Source organism: Pygocentrus nattereri, chromosome 11 (genome assembly GCF_015220715.1).
Source record: "Pygocentrus nattereri isolate fPygNat1 chromosome 11, fPygNat1.pri, whole genome shotgun sequence".
Taxonomy (NCBI): Eukaryota; Metazoa; Chordata; class Actinopteri; order Characiformes; family Serrasalmidae; genus Pygocentrus; species Pygocentrus nattereri.
The window spans coordinates 1,995,834-2,017,500 of record NC_051221.1 but is presented as its reverse complement, the minus strand read 5'-3'; the positions used below and the strand labels follow the sequence as shown (position 1 = coordinate 2,017,500).

Below are 21,667 nucleotides of genomic sequence, written 5' to 3'. Positions count from 1 at the left end.
TCACTACTGCTACTTCACTGATATGCAGTTCATGTGTTTATGATTCTCTGTTAAGAGTTTATTAATCATCTATAAAGACCTCTCAAAATAGTGTTACCACAGCATCTATACAGCTTTGTGATTGGTCCCATCTTTGACTTCGGGGTCAAGACCCCGAGGTGGATCCAGTTAGACTCTTGGGAAGTTCTGCACTGCAGGAACACAGAACAGCAGTGTGAGTCGTGTTGTGTGGGGTTTGTAATGTAATGTTAGCACCAAGCTACAGTTCGTGGACATGAAGACTTTATAGCAGCTCCAAGTTAAACACAGATATTTTTGTCTTATCACAGATATTCTGCTTATATATTTTTACTGTCTGTTTCAGTTTTACAGAGACTTCTTCTGTAAAGATCTGAACTGAATCTATGTTCACATTAAAGCCTCATCACTCAAATCTGATTCTTTGCTCTAATCCGATCTCTCTGACGTGATGCTTCAGACTCGTTTAGGTCAGTGACTCTAATCTGTCATTAATGTGATGAACCGTTGGCCTGAAATGACCCTCATGAGCTCCTCCCACTCAGTGACATCACGTGACTGAATCACTGCATCATCAACACAAATTAACGAGCAGAACGAGCTTCTCTGAGAAGATCATTAACTCTGATCAGCTCTCAGCTTCGTTATTAGAGCCAGACGGAGGAGAAATGGGTGAGATGAGCTGCTTTTCCACCGTTTACAGGCTTTAACGTCTGTCTGGTGCTGTTGCCTTGGTAACGCTGAATGATGGTGCAGAGCGATGGAAAAAACCACCTGAATTCCGATCAGAGCGTCAGATTAAAGTCACGTGGCCACAAATCGGATACGTATCCGATTTAGGACCACATATGAAAGTGACTCATGTCGGATTTGGAAAGATCAGATTTGTGTCCACACAGTCCTAAAAACTGAAAACAGAGCCTGAATGTCTTCATGTAACAGTTGAACTTCTATTACTGGAATAAATCTTTTAAATTAAGGAATTCTCTGTTTAACAAAACCAGTCAAACTACTTAGAACCAAAAACTCATTTTTAGGTTGAACAGACAAACTACTGTTTACAGTCTACTGACCTCTGAATATGATCTCCTACTAAAGCTGATGAGTCTGAGTTTGTTGAAGGACTTCTTCAGGGACTCCCTCTTTCTCAGGACTGAGAGAAACATCCATTTCATAATCTGTCCAGATCCTTATAATAAACTTTAGAATAAATGAGACTGGAGCTGAACTCTACAGCTAGTTCCAGACCTGTGGAGATCAGGAAATAAACCCCTAAAATCACAAAGCATTTCCAGTCTAATGAACAGAAGAACAAACTCCATCTAAAGTCCTGATTTCCACAGAGTGTGTTATTGTGTGTGTCCATCCTCCCCCTCAGCACCTGCAGTAGAGTCCAGCTGCAGCAGTGCAGGGGGTGCAGGGGGGTTTTTGTACACCTACTAAACACTGTGGGAACACGTAGCTACCACTGATACTGTGTGCACTCTGACAGTAATAATCTCCTGCATCTTCAGTCTGGACATTACTGATGGTCAGAGTGAAGTCAGATCCAGATCCACTGCCACTGAAACGAGCTGGAATACCTGACTGTCTACTGGTAGCGTAGTAGATCAGGAGTTTAGGGGCTTCTTCAGGTTTCTGCTGATACCAGGCTAAGTAGTTACCACTAAGAACGCTAGTGCTGGTTCTACAGCTGATGGTAACTGAGTCTCCTGGAGAAACAGTTTTCACTGCAGGAGTCTGAGTCACAGTCACCTGACCACTGGATCCTGAATAAAGAAGTGAATGAAATATAAACTCATTTAAATGAATCTTTTTAAAAAATTAAATTTTATTAAAAAAAGAAATAACATTAACTACCAAAAATCTACAGAAAATTAAATCAATGTGCTACCTTGAGTCCAGAGGGTGAGCGTCCAGATGAAGATGGAGACCAAAGCCATGGTTGCTGTGGGTGAAGTTTGTGGGGCAGCAGCTCTCAGTCATGAAGTGTTAAACTCACAGGACTATAAACACTAGCAGAGCACTGAAGCATGGGCTGATCATGCAAAGTGGAGCCTCTATTAGAAGTGAAATATTCCCTTTAATGTCCAGCAGAGGGCGCTCTCTTATTGTGCAGTTCTAACTGTCTCTGCCTTTCATTTGAGGGTCTCTGCAGCTACGACTGCCACCCAGTCTGTCTGGATCAGGGCTGGAGGACTTTCTGGTGGAGGAAACAATGAAAACAGTGAGAACCTTTACATCTAAAATTTTTTGAAATACTTTTATCTAGAACATTTTCTACCAATTTAAAACTGTATATTTAGCCTTTCTGAAGTTCAGTTTGTCTGTTGTGTAAATTCTAAAGGACCAAGCGAGTCCTCAGTTTAGATATTTCACTGCTTATAAAATAATCCTTGTTGGGAATAAAAGGCAGAACGTGTGCAGATCTACAGTGTGTAGTTTATTCCATTATTAGATGATTGTAGAACCCATTAATATTGTATTATAGGTCAGAAATAGTGCGTGTAGAGGCTGAAGAGAGCGGCGTGTTTAGAGCAGGAGGTTTTTGTACAGCCAGTAAACCAGTTTGTATCACTGTGGTACACTTTTGGTGGAGGAACCAAACTGTCAGTTGGAAGTAAGTCCACTTTTCCTCCTTATTCAAAAGGAATCTTTTATTAAAATGATTATGGATCAACAGTACAGACGTACTTGATGTTCTTCTAAATCAGTTCTGATCCAAATTTGAATGTATTTCATTAGAACTTGGCTGAAGTGTGGCGAGCGTGGAGCTTTAGGCTTTACCACGAGCTCCTGTTTCTGAACTGGATTTCTTTTCTTTAAAACACTAATATTTCCTAAAGGTTTCCTGTGAAGTGTTCAGTAATGACATTTCTTTAAAAAGATCAGATGTAGAGCTGGATTGTAGTGTCAGTGTTGGGCTCCATTACAGCAGTTCTGTCTCCATCTGGAAGCCACAATGTGTAGGTTATTATGAGCAGCGTTTTCTGCTCTAAAGCTTTGAAGCCATAGTACATGGAGACTGCAGCTCCATTTATTTAGAGATTATTTATTGTTTTGGAGGAAATAAAATCATGTTCCATTTCAAATTTCCCATCACAGGATGTGCAGAATGTCCGAGTTTTACTGAGTGAAATTCAGTAATATTTTCTAGTGAAAATGGAAATGAAGTGCAGCTATGAATGTGATTGGAAATATGAGTTTGTGTGTGAAACGGTTGAGTTTAAGGTTGTAATTAGAGTTTGGTTTTTAATGCATCACTGAACTCAGTTGTGCTCTGTTAGAAATAAGGGAAATGAAACTGTGTGTGTGTCCTAGGTGTGGCCGCGCCCACCCTCACGATCCTGCCCCCCTCCAGCGTGGAGCTGCAGCAGGGGAAGGCCACACTCGTGTGTTTGGCCAACAAGGGCTTCCCCTCAGACTGGCGGCTGAGCTGGAAGGTGGACGGGAGCAGCTGGACCTCGGGGGTTAGCCAGAGCCCCGGGCTTCTGCAGAAGAACGATGGCCTCTACAGCTGGAGCAGCACTCTGACCCTCCAGGAGGACCAGTGGCTAAAGAAGACAGTGACCTGTGAGGCCACCAAGGACTCCCAGCCTGCTGTCAGCCAAACCCTGAGGAGAGAGCAATGCACTGGGCAGTGAGCGTCCACGCGTGTGGTGGAGCTGCTAGAGCTCCTCTTGATCTTCAGTGAGCTCAAACATGGCTCTGCTTAATGCTCTGATCTTCATCTCATCACTTCATCATCACAATAAAGAGCTTCAGTATTAAGATCTACAGTCTTACATTGTTTATTGTGTTGTTCTCTTTCTTTATTTCTTTTATTGTTTCCATCATCAATAAACATGTAAACATTTCTTTGATCTGTAATTTACTGGAATCAAGTTTGTTTATTTCTCTTCTAAAAATAAAGCTTGTAGATTTGTTTAACTGCAGTGTTTCCACTTTTGTGTCATGATTTTTTGAGGCTTTATTTTAAAAAGATTAATCATGAGACAAAATTATTTATTTCTCAAACAGTCATGAGAAATAAGATTATAGTCCAGAGGAGTATTTATTAGAAAATCAATGAATAATCCAATACATATTCATAAAAAAAACAATTATACAAATAAAAACGTAAACAAGTCGTTATCAGGATAACAGTTCAACTCTGTCCCAATAAAATCAAATCTTTATTTAGTTTTGTATAAATGTAATGTTTCTGATTCAGAGACTCTAAAGAACTCTTGACTCTATCAGCCACTTTCATTAACCTGAAAACTCTGATGCATCACACTGTTGTCCACCCAACCAGGCAGTATTTGTTTTAATGAAATTGTGTTTTTAATAGTAATCAGTTTCATTTTTATAGCACCTTCCCCACAAGTTTGGTTTAAGTATAAACATTATAAATGAAATTTAGTGAAAAGCAAATCACTGAGAAACAGGCAGGTTTTGATTTGTGTCTTAACCTTCCTCTAGTAGTAACTTTCTGTTACTCTTTCTTATGTTACCGGGTCGGTTTTGACCCGTGTCTTAAATCACCCTTCAGATACCCTAAAAACAATTATTTATCCTACAATTTGTTTCTTTCCTCTTAGTTACCTTGTTAGGCTTCCTCATCCATGAAATGATTGGTTTAAATATTTTTTGTTGAGAGAATATTTTTCTTTTGAGAGAATACCCGTCATCTTCAATATAAAAATATAGTCAAATGAACCTCAAGAGAATAATATAAATAAAAAAGGTTGCTATAGTACCTGACTATTACTAAAGGGCATTAGAACACATTTCCTAAATGTAAAAAAATATATAAATGTATATATTTTTATTATTAACTATATTATCATCTATGCTGTTACGGGTCAATTTTGACCCATATATAATTACTTCAACAAGAAGGCAAAAAAATAGAACTTTAATACAAATATTAAAAGAAAAGTACCAGTAATAAACAATAAATAATTAGTATTAAATAATAATAATATGTAGATTTTCAATGTCAAACAAACAACAGCCAATCAAGCAAATCAAACTCTCCAAAACCAAGTACTAGTTTTATAAATAATCTGTGTGCAAGAACATGCATGTGTACTTGTGCAATATTAGATGCATGTGTGGCAAAAAGTGACACTTGTTGTGTGTTCTTTGCAGAGATATTTTTGCAGGTGAAGCACAATGTGTTTGTCTTTCTGTCCTTATTGCTAGGGCAGACCTGACACCTCTTTCTTTTAGAATCAGATGGTCTCACTGGGGTTGTGGCTGTTGTGGTTGATGTTGAAGCAGGGCTGGTTGAGGAGGATGCTGGTGCTGATGCTCTTCGTGTTGCTGTGGGTGTGGATGGAGTGCTTGATGAGCTCTGCAGCTGTCTGACCAAGGCTGCAGCGGCTGGGTCTCGGGGCACCCGTTTCCTTTGCTCTATTTGTGCCTTAACAAGGGATCTTCCTAGCTCCTCAAGAAACATCCTTCGCTTGTTTTCTTTTGTTTGAGTTCCACCCTTGGTGAATTTGGTTCCACAACACAAATGCATTGTATGCAGAGACATCGAGGATGTTGTAAAATACAACCATTGGCCATCTCCTGGTCATTCGCTGGCAAGTGTAGGTGGCAGTTAGCTTGTCCAGGTTGTCCACTCCTCCTTTGTTTTTGTTGTAGTCCAGGATAATGATGGGCTTTTTGTCACTTCCTGATGACACAGCTGCATCTTTGTGAAGAGTGGACATCAGAATCACATTCCGGCATTTTTTTGGACAGTATGAAACCGCAGTGGTGGTGTCTGTAAAAACAAACTTTGAGGAAAGTAGAGCCCTGTCCTTCACCTGCAACATTTCAGGGGGCAGCTCAGGGTTATTCTTTTTTACAGTGCCCACCATGGTGAGTTTCCTTTTGAGAAGTTCTTGTCCAATGTCATAGCTGGTAAAAAAAATTGTCACAAGTAATGTTGTGACCCTGCAGTCCAGAAGTCATATCGAGGACTACATGTTTTCCTTGTTTTTTTTTCAGGTATGCCACTTGCAGACTTGCCTGTGTAAATCTTTAAATTCCATGCATAGCTAGTTTTTGTATCACAGGCTGCCCTGACTTTTATTCCATATTTGCCTGGCTTACTGGGCATCCACAAAAAGGGAGAAAACGTTCATCAACTGTTACCTCTGGCCCTGGGTTGAACATTAGTGGAAGGAGCTGCACCCATTTCTCCCAAACAACCCTGATGGGAGAAAGTTTGTCAGATTTTGCTCTGGTGTCTCTGTTGTCAAATCTGAGGACTCTTGATATCATATGAAAATTTTGATGTGACATTGTTGCCCGGAATATATTCCTGCCTGTCGATGCATCCCAGAGACTATCAGTGGCCTCATTGCTGGATTTGTACACTCTAGCAAGGAGAAGAACACCAATGTAGGCATCCAGATCTTCCTCAAGAATGTCATTCCACATGTTGTCATGAACTTCTTTTCCTTCAAGGTTTGTCATAGCAATAATAACTTTTTTAGTGACGATGGCATAAACAGATCAAAACATGTCTTGATGTCACTTGATGACACTCTTGTCACAGCAAACCTTGTGATCCCTGGGGTCATTCTGATACCATTTGCAGCATCTGCCCTGCCATGTATATCAGGAGGTACTGAGCTCCAACAGATACCACTTTTGGATTTGAATCTTTTGGTAGGAGTGGGAGCAGCTTCAGCACTGGTGACCTCCTCATCAGACTGATCAGATGTGTCTGTGTCTTCCGGGTGATACTCTACATCATCTTCTTCCTCAGAAATCTGCTCATCTGTATCAGATTGCTGCTGTGTGTCCTCTGATTCATTATCATCAAATATATGATCCAGAACTTGGCTAACATCAAATCTTCTTCTCATTGTTGCATGCTGTAAGCTGGAGATGTATACTCTGCAAAGCACCACCTCTGAACTGATTTGGCTGGACATGTCTGGGCATGTCTGTCCAGAAGCTCCTAACTGTGTTTGGAGGTAGAGCCCCAAGTGTTTGGAGCTCCAAGTGTTTGGAGGTAGAGCTGCCTGTGGGTTGTTGGTTTACAGTGTGTTTATGATTTAAGTTTTGGAATTTATTATTGTTTTCTAACCTTAAATTATACCTTGGTCAAAATTGACCCTAACAACAGAAAGGTCATAATTTTATCGAGAGAATTTTGTAATTTAATAAATTATATTCATATGTTTTTATTTTGTTTAAATTCTAGAGAGTTCAGTTTCTAGATTAAGTTCCAGACAAAGTAACAAAAAGCGGATGTAATAAACACATTTATGTACTATTTTTATGCATTTAAACTTACAAACGGGTCGCTCACGAGCCTAACACTAGAGGAAGGCCGAGACAAATGTGAGATCATGGAGACTTTGAGGAAGTGACTTGCAAAGTTCTAAAGTTACAATGAACCACTGTCTGAGGATGATCTAAACTGGGGTAAAGAAAGCAGTACCAGAAGACCTTAGTGTACGAGCTGGTGTGTAGAGTTACTCATAAACACACTAATCAGCATTTCTGCATCACTGCTAATGAGCATGAGACGGACCCTGGAAATGTTAGAGGAGACTGAAGGTGGTTTAATCAGTGAGCTGATATGATAATCAAATTAAATTTGATAAATATGATAAAACACAATAAAATACGATATGATAAAACAAATTAAATATGTAACCTAGATCAGAAACAGGTTCTGAGGGTTTTACATGAACTCCGTCAATGTTAAAGCTCATATCAGAGTGAGTGCTAGTAAATATTTTGGGGGTAATTCGGAAATCAGTCTCATCAGAGTTAAGCATAAGGAAATTACAGCTCTTCCAACTTGTAATATCCCAACAGACAGTTAGAGAGGAAGAGGGCAAGATATTAGAGGAGTTGAAGCTGATTTATATCTGTTTCTCATTCAAATAACAAAGAAAACTGAGTCCATGCTGATTAATTATACGGCCCTGTGAAAGTGTGTAAATTATAAAGAGGAGAGGGCCAAGGACAGAACCCTGGGGAACCCCTTGAGCAACATAAGACACATTTTCTAGTAGTTTAGCAGCAAAAGGGAGATTCGAGTTTGGTCTGAAATGATTTAAACCAGTTGAATCTAAACCAGATTTCTTCATGACCAGCACAACTGCAGCAGGTTTTAGTTGGAACAGGACAATTCCAGACATTCAAGATTACTCAGGTGAGAAATAGGAGTAGAGATAACAGGTATGTTGTGGTCTCCCAGATAAACTCCTGAAAAGTTTATTTGTAGAAGCAATTTTATTATGCAGAAACAGGAGAGGTTCCTCAGATAGCTCAGCAGAGGCAGAAACATTAGATGCAGGGGGTTAATGTGTTTGTTAACTGTGGTAAAGAGTGACAGAGGCCTGAAATGAACACTGCTGATTATAGAAGACATGTGGTGTGAAGGTTTCTTCTAAAGCTACTGAAGGTGGCAGCCTACTGCTCTCTTGACCTGGAGCTCAGGAGTGGAATAAGGACAGGAGTGAGAAGAGGGTAAAAGCCAGGTCTTCAAGGAGGCATGAGCTTCAGAAGCTTTAAAGAGAGAGTAACTGTAATTTGAGAGCATCTCTACTGGACAGCATTCATTAATAGAGTAAAGAGGAAAGGAAGATTGCATGGAGATAGAAAAGGGCAGAGGATCAACTGACTGAAGGTCATGATAGGATATTGTGGTTTCTGTCTTAGATTAAGTGGAAAAAACCTAAAACTGAATTCAAGCAAATGATCAGAGATTCCACACTTGGAACCAGGAACACTAACATCATTCAGACCAGAGGAAGAAACTAAATCAAGTATGTGATCATGAGAGTAATGAGATCTACATCCTGAGTTAAATTAAAGCATTCAAACATGTTAAAGTGAGTAAATGTGAAGAAAAGCTAGATCTGCAGCATCTTCACCTGCTCTCTTCTCCAGGGTCTCCACCTCTATTGAAGAGAAGAATCATATCTTCTGCAAATGTCTTTTCTCATGACTGCACTGAATGGAGTGTTTGGGGATGTATCTCCTCACAGTACTGAGTTCATAAAGGCACAACTCTTTTAGTGGTAACACTTTAAATCATTAGTCTGTGCTTTATAAATGAAATATTTGGTTTTAGTAAATGTGATTATTCAGTAATCAGCTCCACTCATATGTTATACAGTGGACTGTGCTGAAGGTTAAAGAACCAACACTGATTCAGATCATGATGACCAGCTGGTCTGAGGTCAGTGAGATTCTCCTGGATGAAGACATTCACAGGTTTTAATGAGATGTTTCAACTGTTTTTATGACACTTCATCTGATGGTAGTTAGATTAGGAGTTAGGAAAGTTCTAGTTGTTCCACTGTGGAAAGAGGAACCACTAAATGTTCTCCTGTGCTAGAACGCATTAGTGCTGCTGCATAGTTTCCAGTTCTTCTGAGTTCAGTTATTTACTGAGTTATTTACTGTGATGAATGGTGATGGTCAGTGTTGTTAGAGAGGGAGTTCAGCTGGAGATTCAGTGCAGTGCTGTGTGTTGATCTTGAGGGAGTTTGGCTGAATGAAGCTGAACATCTGGTGAAAGTGCTGCTCTATTCTGGGAGAAAGAGGACGACTCAGGCCTGTTCATGGAGATCTGAGTTCCACCACACTGCTCTCTCTCTCTCTCTCTCTCTCTCTCTCTCTCTCTGTCTCTCTCTCTCTCTCTCTCTCTGTCTGTCTGACTGTTTACTGGTTAAACTGCTTGTTTGTGTTCAGCTGGGTGGGCTGTGGGGGGGCTGGTTTCACTTCTTCCTTTAGTGCTGCTGATGACCATCAGTGTGTCAGTCAAATAATAACCTGTTTTATTTCTACAGCACCTTTATTAAACTCAAAGCAGGTAACAGTGAAACAGAACGAGTGCAGAAACAAACAGAAAGAGCTCTAACATACAGGAGAAGAGCATCAGCTCCATCTGAATGAACATGTAAAGGGAGGTAAAGCACTGAGTGAACAGGGGGGTTTGAGTTGTGTGTTGAAGACAGAGATAGAGGGGAGTTCCAGAGGTTTGGAGCTGTTCCCCTAAATTCTCTCCCACTGACTGAGGACAGTCTGATTCACTCTAATCAGACCAGCTCCAGAAGACCTAGAGATGTAGAGATGGAGGAGGTCAGTAAGGTATGAAGGTCAAGGCCATGCATGTCTGTGAAGGTCATGAGCAGCAGCCTGTATTGACCACACAAAGGGGCAAATAAGCAGTGCAGGTTATGGAGAGCAGGTGTGATGAGGGCAGAGTGCTTAGTGTGAGTGAGGACTCCAGCTGCTGAGTTCTGAACAGACTGGTATTTAGGGAGGAGTTTAACTGGGAGTCCACTAAGAAGGTTATTACAGTAATGAAGGTGGAACTGATAAAGATCTAATCTACATTTCTGCAGCACTGCTGATAATCATGGGGCGGAGTCTGGAGATATGAGGAAGGTGGTAGAAGACAGTCTGGATCAGTGAGATAATATGGGATTCAGAAGTGAGTGAGGAATCAAATATGACACCATGATTATGATCAGATTGTGAGGGTTTTATCTAAAGTCATCAATATCAACATACTTTCAGAGGGGGAGGTGATACAAGTATTATGGTAATAATTAGAACATCAGTTTTATTCATGTTGAATTTAAGTAAATTAGAGCTTAACCAAATCTTAACATCACAGATACAGGTAGTTAGAAAGGGAGGTATTCCATGAATATGACTATTATACTGCATATAAACTATAAAGACAGGGGGGCCCATAACAGAACCCTGGGGAACACCCGGAGTATCAGGAGCAGTGGGGGATTTGTGTTGCTGTATAGTGAAGAGCAGAGTTGAATATTAGCTAGTTATATTTCCTCAACAGTTCCATGTATTAAAATACAGGTGATTTGTTTTCTCCTGACTGTTTTCAAATTATAATACTTTCATTTCCACTCAAGTAGAGTAATCTAATTTTTACTGAGTTCATACTTACGGGCGGCATGGTGGCGTGGTGGGTAGTGCTGTCGCCTCACAGCGAGGGGGGCCTGGGTTTGATTCCCCGGCCGGGTGACCGGGGTCCTCTCTGTGTGGAGTTTGCATGTTCTCCCCGTGTCTGCTTGGGTTTCCTCTGGGTTTTCTGGTTTCCTCACACAGTCCAAAGACATGCAGTCAGACCAATTGGATATGCTACATTGCCCATAGGTGTGACTGTCTGTGTCTGTTTGTGTGCCCTGCGATGGACTGGCGACCTGTCCAGGGTGTATCCTGCCTTCCGCCCGATGCGATAGGCTCCAGCACCATCCCCCCCCGCGACCCTGACGGAGAAGCGGCTTGGAAAATGTATGGATGGATTCATATTTACTTCATGATTTATGTGTTAAATTCCATTTTATCTCATTGGTGATATCTGTACTGCTTTGTGATCGGTCACATCTCTTTGAAGTCAGAGTGCATGGTGGGTCACTCTGTCTAACAGCACATTACCTGATATTGACCACTGTTTCCATCAGATCCAGTTAGACTCTTGGGAAGTTCTGCACTGTAGGAACACAGAACAACAGTGTAAGTCGTGTAGTGTGAAAGGTGTTGAGAGAGAAAGAGCAGCTTCAAATCAGACTCCAGTGAAAGTGTTGATACTTCAGTGAAATCATGACTAAAGTACTATGAAAAGTAAAATTTTAGAGATTATTTTCTCCCAAAGATCCCAGAAAGGTGTTACTAAATAAACTTCCTATGCATTTTGTGGTAAAATAAAATGCTAATGCTCCAAAATGAGAGGTGTGAGCAGCAGCAGACCAGCCCAATAATGATTAATGCAGAAACCCTCTACATCACTCTGTGAGAGGCTTTAGTTTATCTTATCAACAGCTCTGGCGATGCTAGTGCCCATAAGGGGTTTGTAATGTTATGTTAGCACCAAGCTAACAGTGGTGCATGTTAATATTATATGGAACATCTTCCTTAAACAGACCTTCCAAGCTTATAACAGACATTCTGTCTACATATTTTAACTGTGTTTCTGTTTTACAGGGACTTCTTCAGTTAAGATCTGACCTGAACCTGTATCTCTGTAATGTTATTGGAGGAGCCTGTTATCACTTCTGTTCAGTTTCAGTGACGTAGTTTCATGTTCCAGACCTACAGTGATGGTATTTTTATCATTCCTATAACTAACTTTGATTATTTGATTAAAAAAAGTAATTTGTAGTTTTAAATGAATTCTATATTTTGAATTAAATAAATATAAATTGTTCAATTTTTTGCTATTTTGGAAAGGCTTTTGACGGCATTTGACCTACACAAGCAGAGAATAAATGAATTTATGTAACTGATGTTTACAGTGACAGTTTATGTGCATAAAAATTTAAATCTTTTAAACCTGAATGTTTTTTAAAACAATGCAGTTCTTTTAACTGGACCTTGGCTGACCAGCTTGACAGATAATAATTCCATTATGAATGAATCCGATTTACGTGTAACTGCTTAGTACTCACCCTGAAAAGATCATCTCCTACTAAAAACTGATGAGTCTGAGTTTGTTGAAGGACTTCTTCAGGAACTCCCTCTTTCTCAGGACTGAGAGAAACATCCATTTCATAATCTGTCCAGATCCTTATAATAAACTTTAGAATAAATGAGACTGGAGCTGAACTCTACAGCTAGTTCCAGACCTGTGGAGATCAGGAAATAAACCCCTAAAATCACAAAGCATTTCCAGTCTAATGAACAGAAGACCAAACTCCATCTAAAGTCCTGATTTCCACAGAGTGTGTTATTGTGTGTGTCCATCCTCCCCCTCAGCACCTGCAGTAGAGTCCAGCTGCAGCAGTGCAGTCTCTGTGCAGCTGGACTGAGGGGGGTTTTTGTACACCTACTAAACACTGTGGGAACACACCACCACTGTGATAACTCTGACAGTAATAATCTCCTGCATCTTCAGTCTGGACATTACTGATGGTCAGAGTGAAGTCAGATCCAGATCCACTGCCACTGAAACGATCTGGAATACCTGACTGTCTACTGGTAGCAGTGTAGATCAGGAGTTTAGGAGCTTCTCCAGGTTTCTGCTGATACCAGGATAAATAATGGCCTGCACTGTCCGTGTACACGGCACTACTGGTTCTACAGCGGATGGTAACTGAGTCTCCTGGAGAAACAGTTTTCACTGAAGGAGTCTGAGTCACAGTCACCTGACCACTGGATCCTGAAAATTAAAAGAAAAAAAGGATGAAAAAATATTAAAAGAAATATTGTATGAAACGTAAAATACAACAAAATGTACATCAAACAGGACAGAAATTAATTTAGACTTTACCTTGAGTCCAGAGGGTGAGAGTCCAGATGAAGATGGCGACCAAAGTCATGGTTGCTGTGGGTGAAGTTTGTGGGGCAGCAGCTCTCAGTCATGAAGTGTTAAACTCACAGGACTATAAACACCAGCAGAGCACTGAAGCATGGGCTGATCATGCAAAGTGGAGCCTCTATGGAAATGGACTCACCAAACACCTCCATAATAATCACGTCTGATTATTTAGATCTGATTAAAAAGTATCAGCTCAGTTCTGTTCATTCAGTGCTAGACGTTCATCTCTAAAGCTCATCAAGAGTTGATGAGTGTAGAAGAGCTCAGGGTGAACAGTGAGGAGTGATGGAGGTTTATGTACAATGACTTCACTGAAATGTAGCACTGTGGTTCTCTTTCAGTGGAGGAACCAAACTCACTGTGAAAAGAGACTTTTATTCTATTTAAACAGGAGATTCATTTAATCCCCTCATTATCAGCTGCAGATCATGATGACCAGCTGGTCTGAGGTCAGTGAGGTTCTCCTGGATGAAGACATTCACAGGTTTTAATGAGAGGTTTGAACTGTTTCTATGACACTTCATCTGATGGTAGTTAGATTAGGAGTTAGGAAAGTTCTAGTTGTTCCACTGTGGAAAGAGGAACCAGTGAATGTTCTCCAGTGCTAGAACGCATTAGTGCTGCTGCATAGTTTCCGGTTCTTTTGAGTTCAGTCTGAGTTCTTTACTGTGATGAATGGTGATGGTCAGTGTTGTTAGAGAGGGAGTTCAGCTGGAGATTCAGTGCAGTGCTGTGTGTTGATCTTGAGGGAGTTTGGCTGAATGAAGCTGAACATCTGGTGAAAGTGCTGCTCTATTCTGGGAGAAAGAGGACGACTCAGGCCTGTTCATGCAGATCTGAGTTCCACCCCACTGCTCTCTCTCTCTCTCTCGCTCTCTCTGTCTCTCTCTCTCTCTCTCTCTCTCTCTCTCTCTCTCTCTCTCTCTCTCTCTCTGTCTCTCTCTCTCTCTCTCTCTCTCTGTCTCTCTCTCTCTCTCTCTCTCTCTCTGTCTGACTGTTTAGTGCTTAAAACTGCTTGTTTGAGTTCAGCTGGGTGGGCTGTGGGGGGGCTGGTTTCACTTCTTCCTTTTGGTGCTTCTGCAAACCCTTTTAAACTTTGTTTTACAGTTAATCAAATTTTCCTTGAAAACATCCAAACTGAAGAACAAACAGCTGCTGTTAATTATCTTCACTCAGTTCTCATCTTCCTCCAATCTGTCTTTGGTACTGTGAACCACCAGCTACTGTATTTATCCTACCGGTCTGTAACATTGAATCTATAACATTAAAGACTCTTTCTCTACACAAGACTGTGGGCTTTTTCTCCTTTGGTCACTCATTTGTTTTGGTGTCATAAAGCTGTCATAGTCCTGTGATTATCAGCCTGGATTCATGTTTTATTCTTGCTAAGTACAGATCGACTAAGACCACAGTCAGTCCATGATCTTCAAACCACACTGTTCTAACGATCATATCTTAGTCTAATGCTGAACCCACTGTTGTGTATGTAAACATAATTAGTGCTGATCTCATTTCATTATCATTGCTATGTAGAAACCCAGCTGTACTTCATCTAATCATCACCTTGGACTGATTCTTCATAACCAGCTCTGATCACATGACATCTGTTATCAGATCCTGAGGATTTCTACGACATGAACCAGAATTTTTTATTTTATTTTATTTATTTATTATTTATTTAACCAGGAAGGCCCTACTGAGATACACTGTCTCTTCTGTCAGGGAGTCCTGATGAAACTGAGCAGCTAAAATGAGATGAAAAGGTTTCATTACAGAAAAGAGGACTTCATTTACGTTTTAGTCATTTCCAGACTTGATTACTGAAATTTTCAGCTTGCTGACTTTCTTTCATACACCTTTTCTCTTCTACAGAGGATGCAGAATGCTTCAACTGATCAAGTTCACGAATTCCCGGCTTCACATGTCCTCTGCACCTGAATTCATAATAACACACTCACACGCTAACTTCAGATCTCCTGATCCCTGCCCTGCCCTTCCCTGAGATCCAAGAAAGGCATGAGGTCATTTCTCAACACTTCACCGTCCACGTCTCTCAGTGGTTACACTTTCTCTGTGCCCCTTCTTCTGTGGGCTGAAGACTTAGTGCTTCACTAAATCCCTCAGACCACTGTTGAATTTATTGTTTACTTGTTAAAAATTAAAATACTTTAAAATATGTCCTTATTTAACAAGATCAAGCTTTGATAGAACTTGATTTTTAGGTTATAGACTTTAGAGATTATCTGGGTACTTTGTGTTGAATTGACCTCTACTGTAATGAAAGGGAGTCTGCTAAATAAAAAAATGTAAATGTAATATGGAACATATTATTATTTTTTTTTAATTATTATTATTATTATTACTATTAAGGTGGGATGATACTATAACGTCAGACACAATCTGTGGGAGATTTTTGTCTCTTCACTACTTTGAAGTAGAACTAATAATATCCATGAGTTTGTAGATATTTGAAGGCAATCTTTAGAAAAGATGTGCTGAATGTGTTTTGTGAGATGTTCCATCTCCTGCTGAAGAACCCTGTTCCACAGTCAGGAGAACCTCCCAAAGAGAGAACAGTGCTCACTACTGTAGTGTTTTGGAGTTGATGAGTTCAGCTGAGTGCAGCTTTAGCAGCTGTTCTCAGATCAGTGAGAGTTTCTGAGTCAGAGCAGTTCCTCTACAGCTGAGGGAGGTTTTTGTATTGCGCTCTAACACTGTGTGAACGGTCTGCTGTAACCCTGCTGACAGTAATAATCTCCTGCATCTTCAGGCTGAACTCCACTGATCTTTAGAGTAAATGATGTTCCAGAATAACTCCCACTGAAACGATCTGGAACACCAGAGTGACGGCTAGTAGCATAATAGATAAGGAGTTTAGGAGCTTCTCCAGGTTTCTGCAGATACCAGGCTAAATCATTGCTGATGCTCTGACTGGATCTGCAGCTGATAGTAACAGAGTCTCCTGGTGAAACAGTCTGAGATCCTGGAGTCTGAGTCATAATTATGTCTCCAAATGACCCTAAAGAAAAACAAATACAGAGAAAAACAAGTCAGAACATTTCAGAACATCTTCTTTTAATTTTAATTCAGCTATGATCAGAAAGAAAAGTGAGTTAATGCGCCTCAGAACTGAAATATAACCCCTGATATTTTTACCTTGAGTCCAGAGTGTGAGAGTCCAGATGAAGATGGAGACCAAAGTCATGGTTGCTGTGGGTGAAGTTTGTGGGGCAGCAGCTCTCAGTCATGAAGTGTTAAACTCACAGGACTATAAACACTAGCAGAGCACTGAAGCATGGGCTGATCATGCAAAGTGGAGCCTCTATTAGAAGTGAAATATTCCCTTTAATGTCCAGCAGAGGGCGCTCTCTTATTGTGCAGTTCTAACTGTCTCTGCCTTTCATTTGAGGGTCTCTGCAGCTACGACTGCCACCCAGTCTGTCTGGATCAGGGCTGGAGAACTTTCTGGTGGAGGAAACAATGAAAACAGTAAGAACCTTTTCATCTAAAACTTTTAGAAGAACTTTTATCTAGAACATTTTCTACCTATTTAAAACTGTATATTTAGTCTTTAGGAAGTTCAGTTTGGTCTCTACAGCTGGAGCAGCACCCTGACCCTCCAGGAGGACCAGTGGCTAAAGAAGACAGTGACCTGTGAGGCCACCAAGGACTCCCAGCCTCCTGTCAGCCAAACCCTGAGGAGAGAGCAATGCACTGGGCAGTGAGCGTCCACGCGTGTGTTGGAGCTGTTAGAGCTCCTCTTGATCTTCAGTGAGCTCAATCATGGCTCTACTTAATGCTCTGATCTTCATCTCATCACTTCATCATCACAATAAAGAGCTTCAGTATTAATATCTACAGTCTTTCATAGTTTGTGTTATTTTCATGTTTTCTGAAACAAACAACAGTAAACATGTAAACAGCTGTTTGATCTGTAATTTACTGCAATCATGTTTGTTCATTTCTCTTCTGAAAATAAAGCTTGTAGATGTGATTAACTGCAGTGTTTCCACTTTTTTTCATGATGTTTGAGGCTGTATTATAATACGATTAATAATGAGACACATCCATCCATTTTCTAAGCCACTTCTCCGTCAGGGTCACAGGGGGGTGCTGGAGCCCATCACAGCAGTCATCGGGCGGAAGGCAGGATACACCCTGGACAGGTCGCCAGTCCATCGCAGACAGACAGACACAGACAGTCACTCACACCTAGGAGCAATTTAGCATCTCCAATTGGCCTGACTGCATGTCTTTGGACTGTGGGAGGAAACCGGAGAACCCAGAGGAACCCCATGCAGACACGGGGAGAACATGCAATCTTCACACAGAGAGGACCCCGGTCACCCGGCCGGGGAATCGAACCCAGGCCCTCCTCACTGCGAGGCGACAGCGCTACCCACCACGCCACCGTGCCGCCCTAATGAGACACAGTTATTTATTTTTCTAGCAGTCATAAGAAACATGATTATTGTCCAGAGGAGTTTTCTTTATTAGAATATCAATAAATGAACCTATACAAACTCACAAAAAACAAATATAGAAATAAAAACCTGAACAAGTCGTTACATGGATAACAGTTCAACTCTGTCCCAATAGAATCAAATCTTTATTTAGTTTTGTATAAATGTAATGTTTCTGATTCAGAGACTCTAAAGAACTCTTGACTCTATCAGCCACTTTCATTAACCTGAAAACACTGATGCATCACACTGTTGTCCACCAGGCACTATTTGTTTTAATGAAATTGTGTTTTTAATAGTAATAAGCCTCATTTTTATGGCTCCTTCCTCACAAGGTTGGTTTACATATAAAAATGATTGAAATTTAGAGAAAAGCAAATCACTGAGAAAACAGGCAGGTTTTGATTTGTGTCTTAAAGGCTGAGACAAATGTGAGATCATGCAGACTTTGAGGAAGTGAGTTTCAAAGTTCTGGACCTGTTACAATGAACCACTGTCTGAGGATGATCTGAACTGGGGTGAAGAAAGCAGTACCAGAAGACCTGAGTGTACGAGCTGGCGTGTAGAGATACTCATAAACACACAGTTAGAGAGGGAGGGGGCAAGAGATTGGAGGAGTTGAAGCTGATTTATATCTGTTTCTCATTCACATAACAAAGAAAACTGAGTCCATGCTGATGAATTATATGGCCCTGTGAAAGTCTGTAAATTATAAAGAGGAGAGGGCCAAGGACAGAACCCTGGGGAACCCCTTGAGCAACATAAGACACATTTTCCAGTAGTTTAGCAGCGAAAGGGAGATTCGAGTTTGGTCTGAAATGATTTAAACCAGTTGAATCTAAACCAGATTTCTTCATGACCGGCACAACTGCAGCAGGTTTTAGTTGGAACAGGACAATTCCAGACATACAAGATTACTCAGGTGAGAAGTGGGAGTAGAGATAACTGGAAGACTTTTGTTGGTATGGCACTGGAAGGATTTAACTGGAATGTTGTCGTCTCCCAGATAAACTCCTGAAAAGGTTATTTGTAGAAGCAATTTTATACTGAAGAAACAGGAGAAGTTCCTCAGATCGCTCAGCAGAGCCAGAAACATTAGATGCAGGGGGTTAATGGGTTTGTTAACTGTGGTAAAGAGTGACAGAGGCCTGAAATGAACACTGCTGATTGTAGAAGACATGTGGTGTGAACAGGAAACATTGATGTCAGATCTGCCAACTTCTTCACTGCATGCGATGAGCTGAACATTAAGGCCAGGTTTCTTCTAAAGCTGCTGAAGGTACCTCTCATGACCTGGAGCTCAGGAGTGGAACAAGGACAGGAGTGAGAAGAGGGTACAAGCCAGGTCTTCAAGGAGGCATGAGCTTCAGAAGCTTTAAAGAGAGAGTAACTGTAATTTGAGAGCATCTCTACTGGACAGCATTAATTAATAGAGTAAAGAGGAAAGGAAGATTGCATGGAGATAGAACAGGACAGAGGATCAGCCGACTGAAGGCCATGATAGGATATGTATTAATACAATTATTGTTTATGTATTCATATTTATAATAGCTGTTACTAATATAGTACATCATGAGCTATTGATCTTGATAAGAGCAGTTTTTGAAAGAAAATAATTCAAACAACAAACATGGTTCCTCCATAAAACATTAAAATTAGTCTTTGCTTCATAAATGAAATGTTGGTTTTAGTGAATGTGATTATTCAGTAATCAGCTCCACTCATATGTTCAACAGTGGACTGTGCTGAAAGTTAAAGAACCAACACTGATTCAGATCATGATGACCAGCTGGTCTGAGGTCAGTGAGGTTCTCCTGGATGAAGACATTCACAGGTTTTACTGAGAGTTTGTACTGTTTCTATGACTCTTCATCTGATGGTAGTTAAATTAGGAGTTATGAAAGTTCTAGTTGTTCCACTGTGGAAAGAGGAACCAGTGAATGTTCTCCAGTGCTAGAACACATCAGTGCTGCTGCATAGTTTCTAGTTCTTCTGAGTTCAGTCTGAGTTCTTTACTGTGATGAATGGTGATGGTCAGTGTTGTTAGAGAGGGAGTTCAGCTGGAGATTCAGTGCAGTGCTGTGTGTTGATCTTGAGGGAGTTTGGCTGAATGAAGCTGAACATCTGGTGAAAGTGCTGCTCTATTCTGGGAGAAAGAAGACGACTCAGGCCTGTTCATGCAGATCTGAGTTCCACCCCACTGCTCTCTCTCTCTCTCTCTCTCTCCTTCTCTCTCTCTCTCTCTCTGTCTCTCTCTCTCTCTCTCTGTCTCTCTCTCTCTCTCTCTTTCTCTCTCTCTCTCTCTCTCTCTCTCTCTCTGTCTCTCTCTCTCTGTCTCTCTCTCTCTCTCTCTCTCTCTCTCTCTGTCTGACTGTTTCCTGCTTAAACCTGCTTGTTTGAGTTCAGCTGGGTGGGCTGTGGGGGGCTGGTTTCACTTCTTCCTTTAGTGCTGCTGATGACCATCAGTGTGTCAGTCAAATAATAACCTGTTTTATTTCTACAGCACCTTTATTAAACTCAAAGCAGGTAACAGTGAAACAGAACGAGTGCAGAAACAAACAGAAAGAGCTCTAACATACAGGAGAAGAGCATCAGCTCCATCTGAATGAACATGTAAAGGGAGGTAAAGCACTGAGTGAACAGGGGGGTTTGAGTTGTGTGTTGAAGACAGAGATAGAGGGGAGTTCCAGAGGTTTGGAGCTGTTCCACTAAATTCTCCTCCACTGACTGAGGACAGTCTGATTCACTCTAATCAGACCAGCTCCAGAAGACCTGAGTGTCCCAGCTGGCGTGTAGAGATGGAGGAGGTCAGTAAGGGATGAAGGTCAAGGCCATGTATGTCTGTGAAGGTCATGAACAGCAGCCTGTATTGACCACACAAAGGGGCAGATAAGCAGTGCAGGTTATGGAGAGCAGGTGTGATGAGGGCAGAGTGCTTAGTGTGAGTGAGGACTCCAGCTGCTGAGTTCTGAACAGACTGGTATTTAGGGAGGAGTTTAACTGGGAGTCCACTAAGAAGGTCATTACAGTAATGAAGGTGGAACTGATAAAGATCTAATCTAAATTTCTGCAGCACTGCTGATAATCATGGGGCGGAATCTGGAGATATGAGGAAGGTGGTAGAAGACAGTCTGGATCATTGAGATAATATGGGATTCAGAAGTGAGTGAGGAATCAAATATGACACCATGATTATGATCAGATTGTGAGGGTTTTATCTAAACTCATCAATATCAACATACTTTCAGAGGGGGAGGTGATACAAGTATTAGGGTAATAATTAGAACATCAGTTTTATTTGTGTTGAATTTAAGTAAATTAGAGCTTAACCAAATCTTAACATCACAGATACAGGTAGTTAGAAAGGGAGTTAATATAGATTTGGATATCAGAAATGTAACAATGAACACATAATCCATGAATTTGACTATTGGACAGCGTATAAACTATGAAAACAGGGGGGCCCATAACAGAACCCTGGGGAACACCTGGAGCATCAGGAGCAGTGGGGGATTTGTGTTGCTGTATAGTGAAGAGCAGAGATGAATATTAACTAGTTATATTTCCTCAACAGTTCCATGTATTAAAATACAGGTGATTTGTTTTCTCCTGACTGTTTTCAAATTATAATACTTTCATTTCCACTCAAGTGGAGTAATCTGCTTTTTACTGAGTTCATACTTACGGGCGGCACGGTGGCGTGGTGGGTAGCGCTGTCGCCTCACAGCGAAGGGGGCCTGGTTTTGATTCCCCGGCCGGGTGACCGGGGTCCTCTCTGTGTGGAGTTTGCATGTTCTCCCCGTGTCTGCTTGGGTTTTCTCCGGGTTCTCTGGTTTCCTCCCACAGTCCAAAGACATGCAGTCAGGCCAATTGGATATGCTACACT

General features: G+C 41.0%; 3 gene segments (V, D, J or C); 2 read left to right on the top strand and 1 right to left on the bottom strand.

Annotated features, from left to right (window-relative positions):
• LOC108417185 overlaps positions 1-3,789 on the top strand; it is a 107,605-nt gene extending 103,816 nt beyond the window's left edge. The window contains 1 exon segment of the V gene segment in view: positions 3,340-3,789. Within this exon segment, the coding sequence occupies positions 3,340-3,662 (323 nt within the window).
• LOC108416665 overlaps positions 1-21,667 on the bottom strand; it is a 137,024-nt gene that overhangs the window by 82,030 nt on the left and 33,327 nt on the right.
• Positions 1-21,667, top strand: part of LOC108416138 — a 143,147-nt gene that overhangs the window by 106,679 nt on the left and 14,801 nt on the right.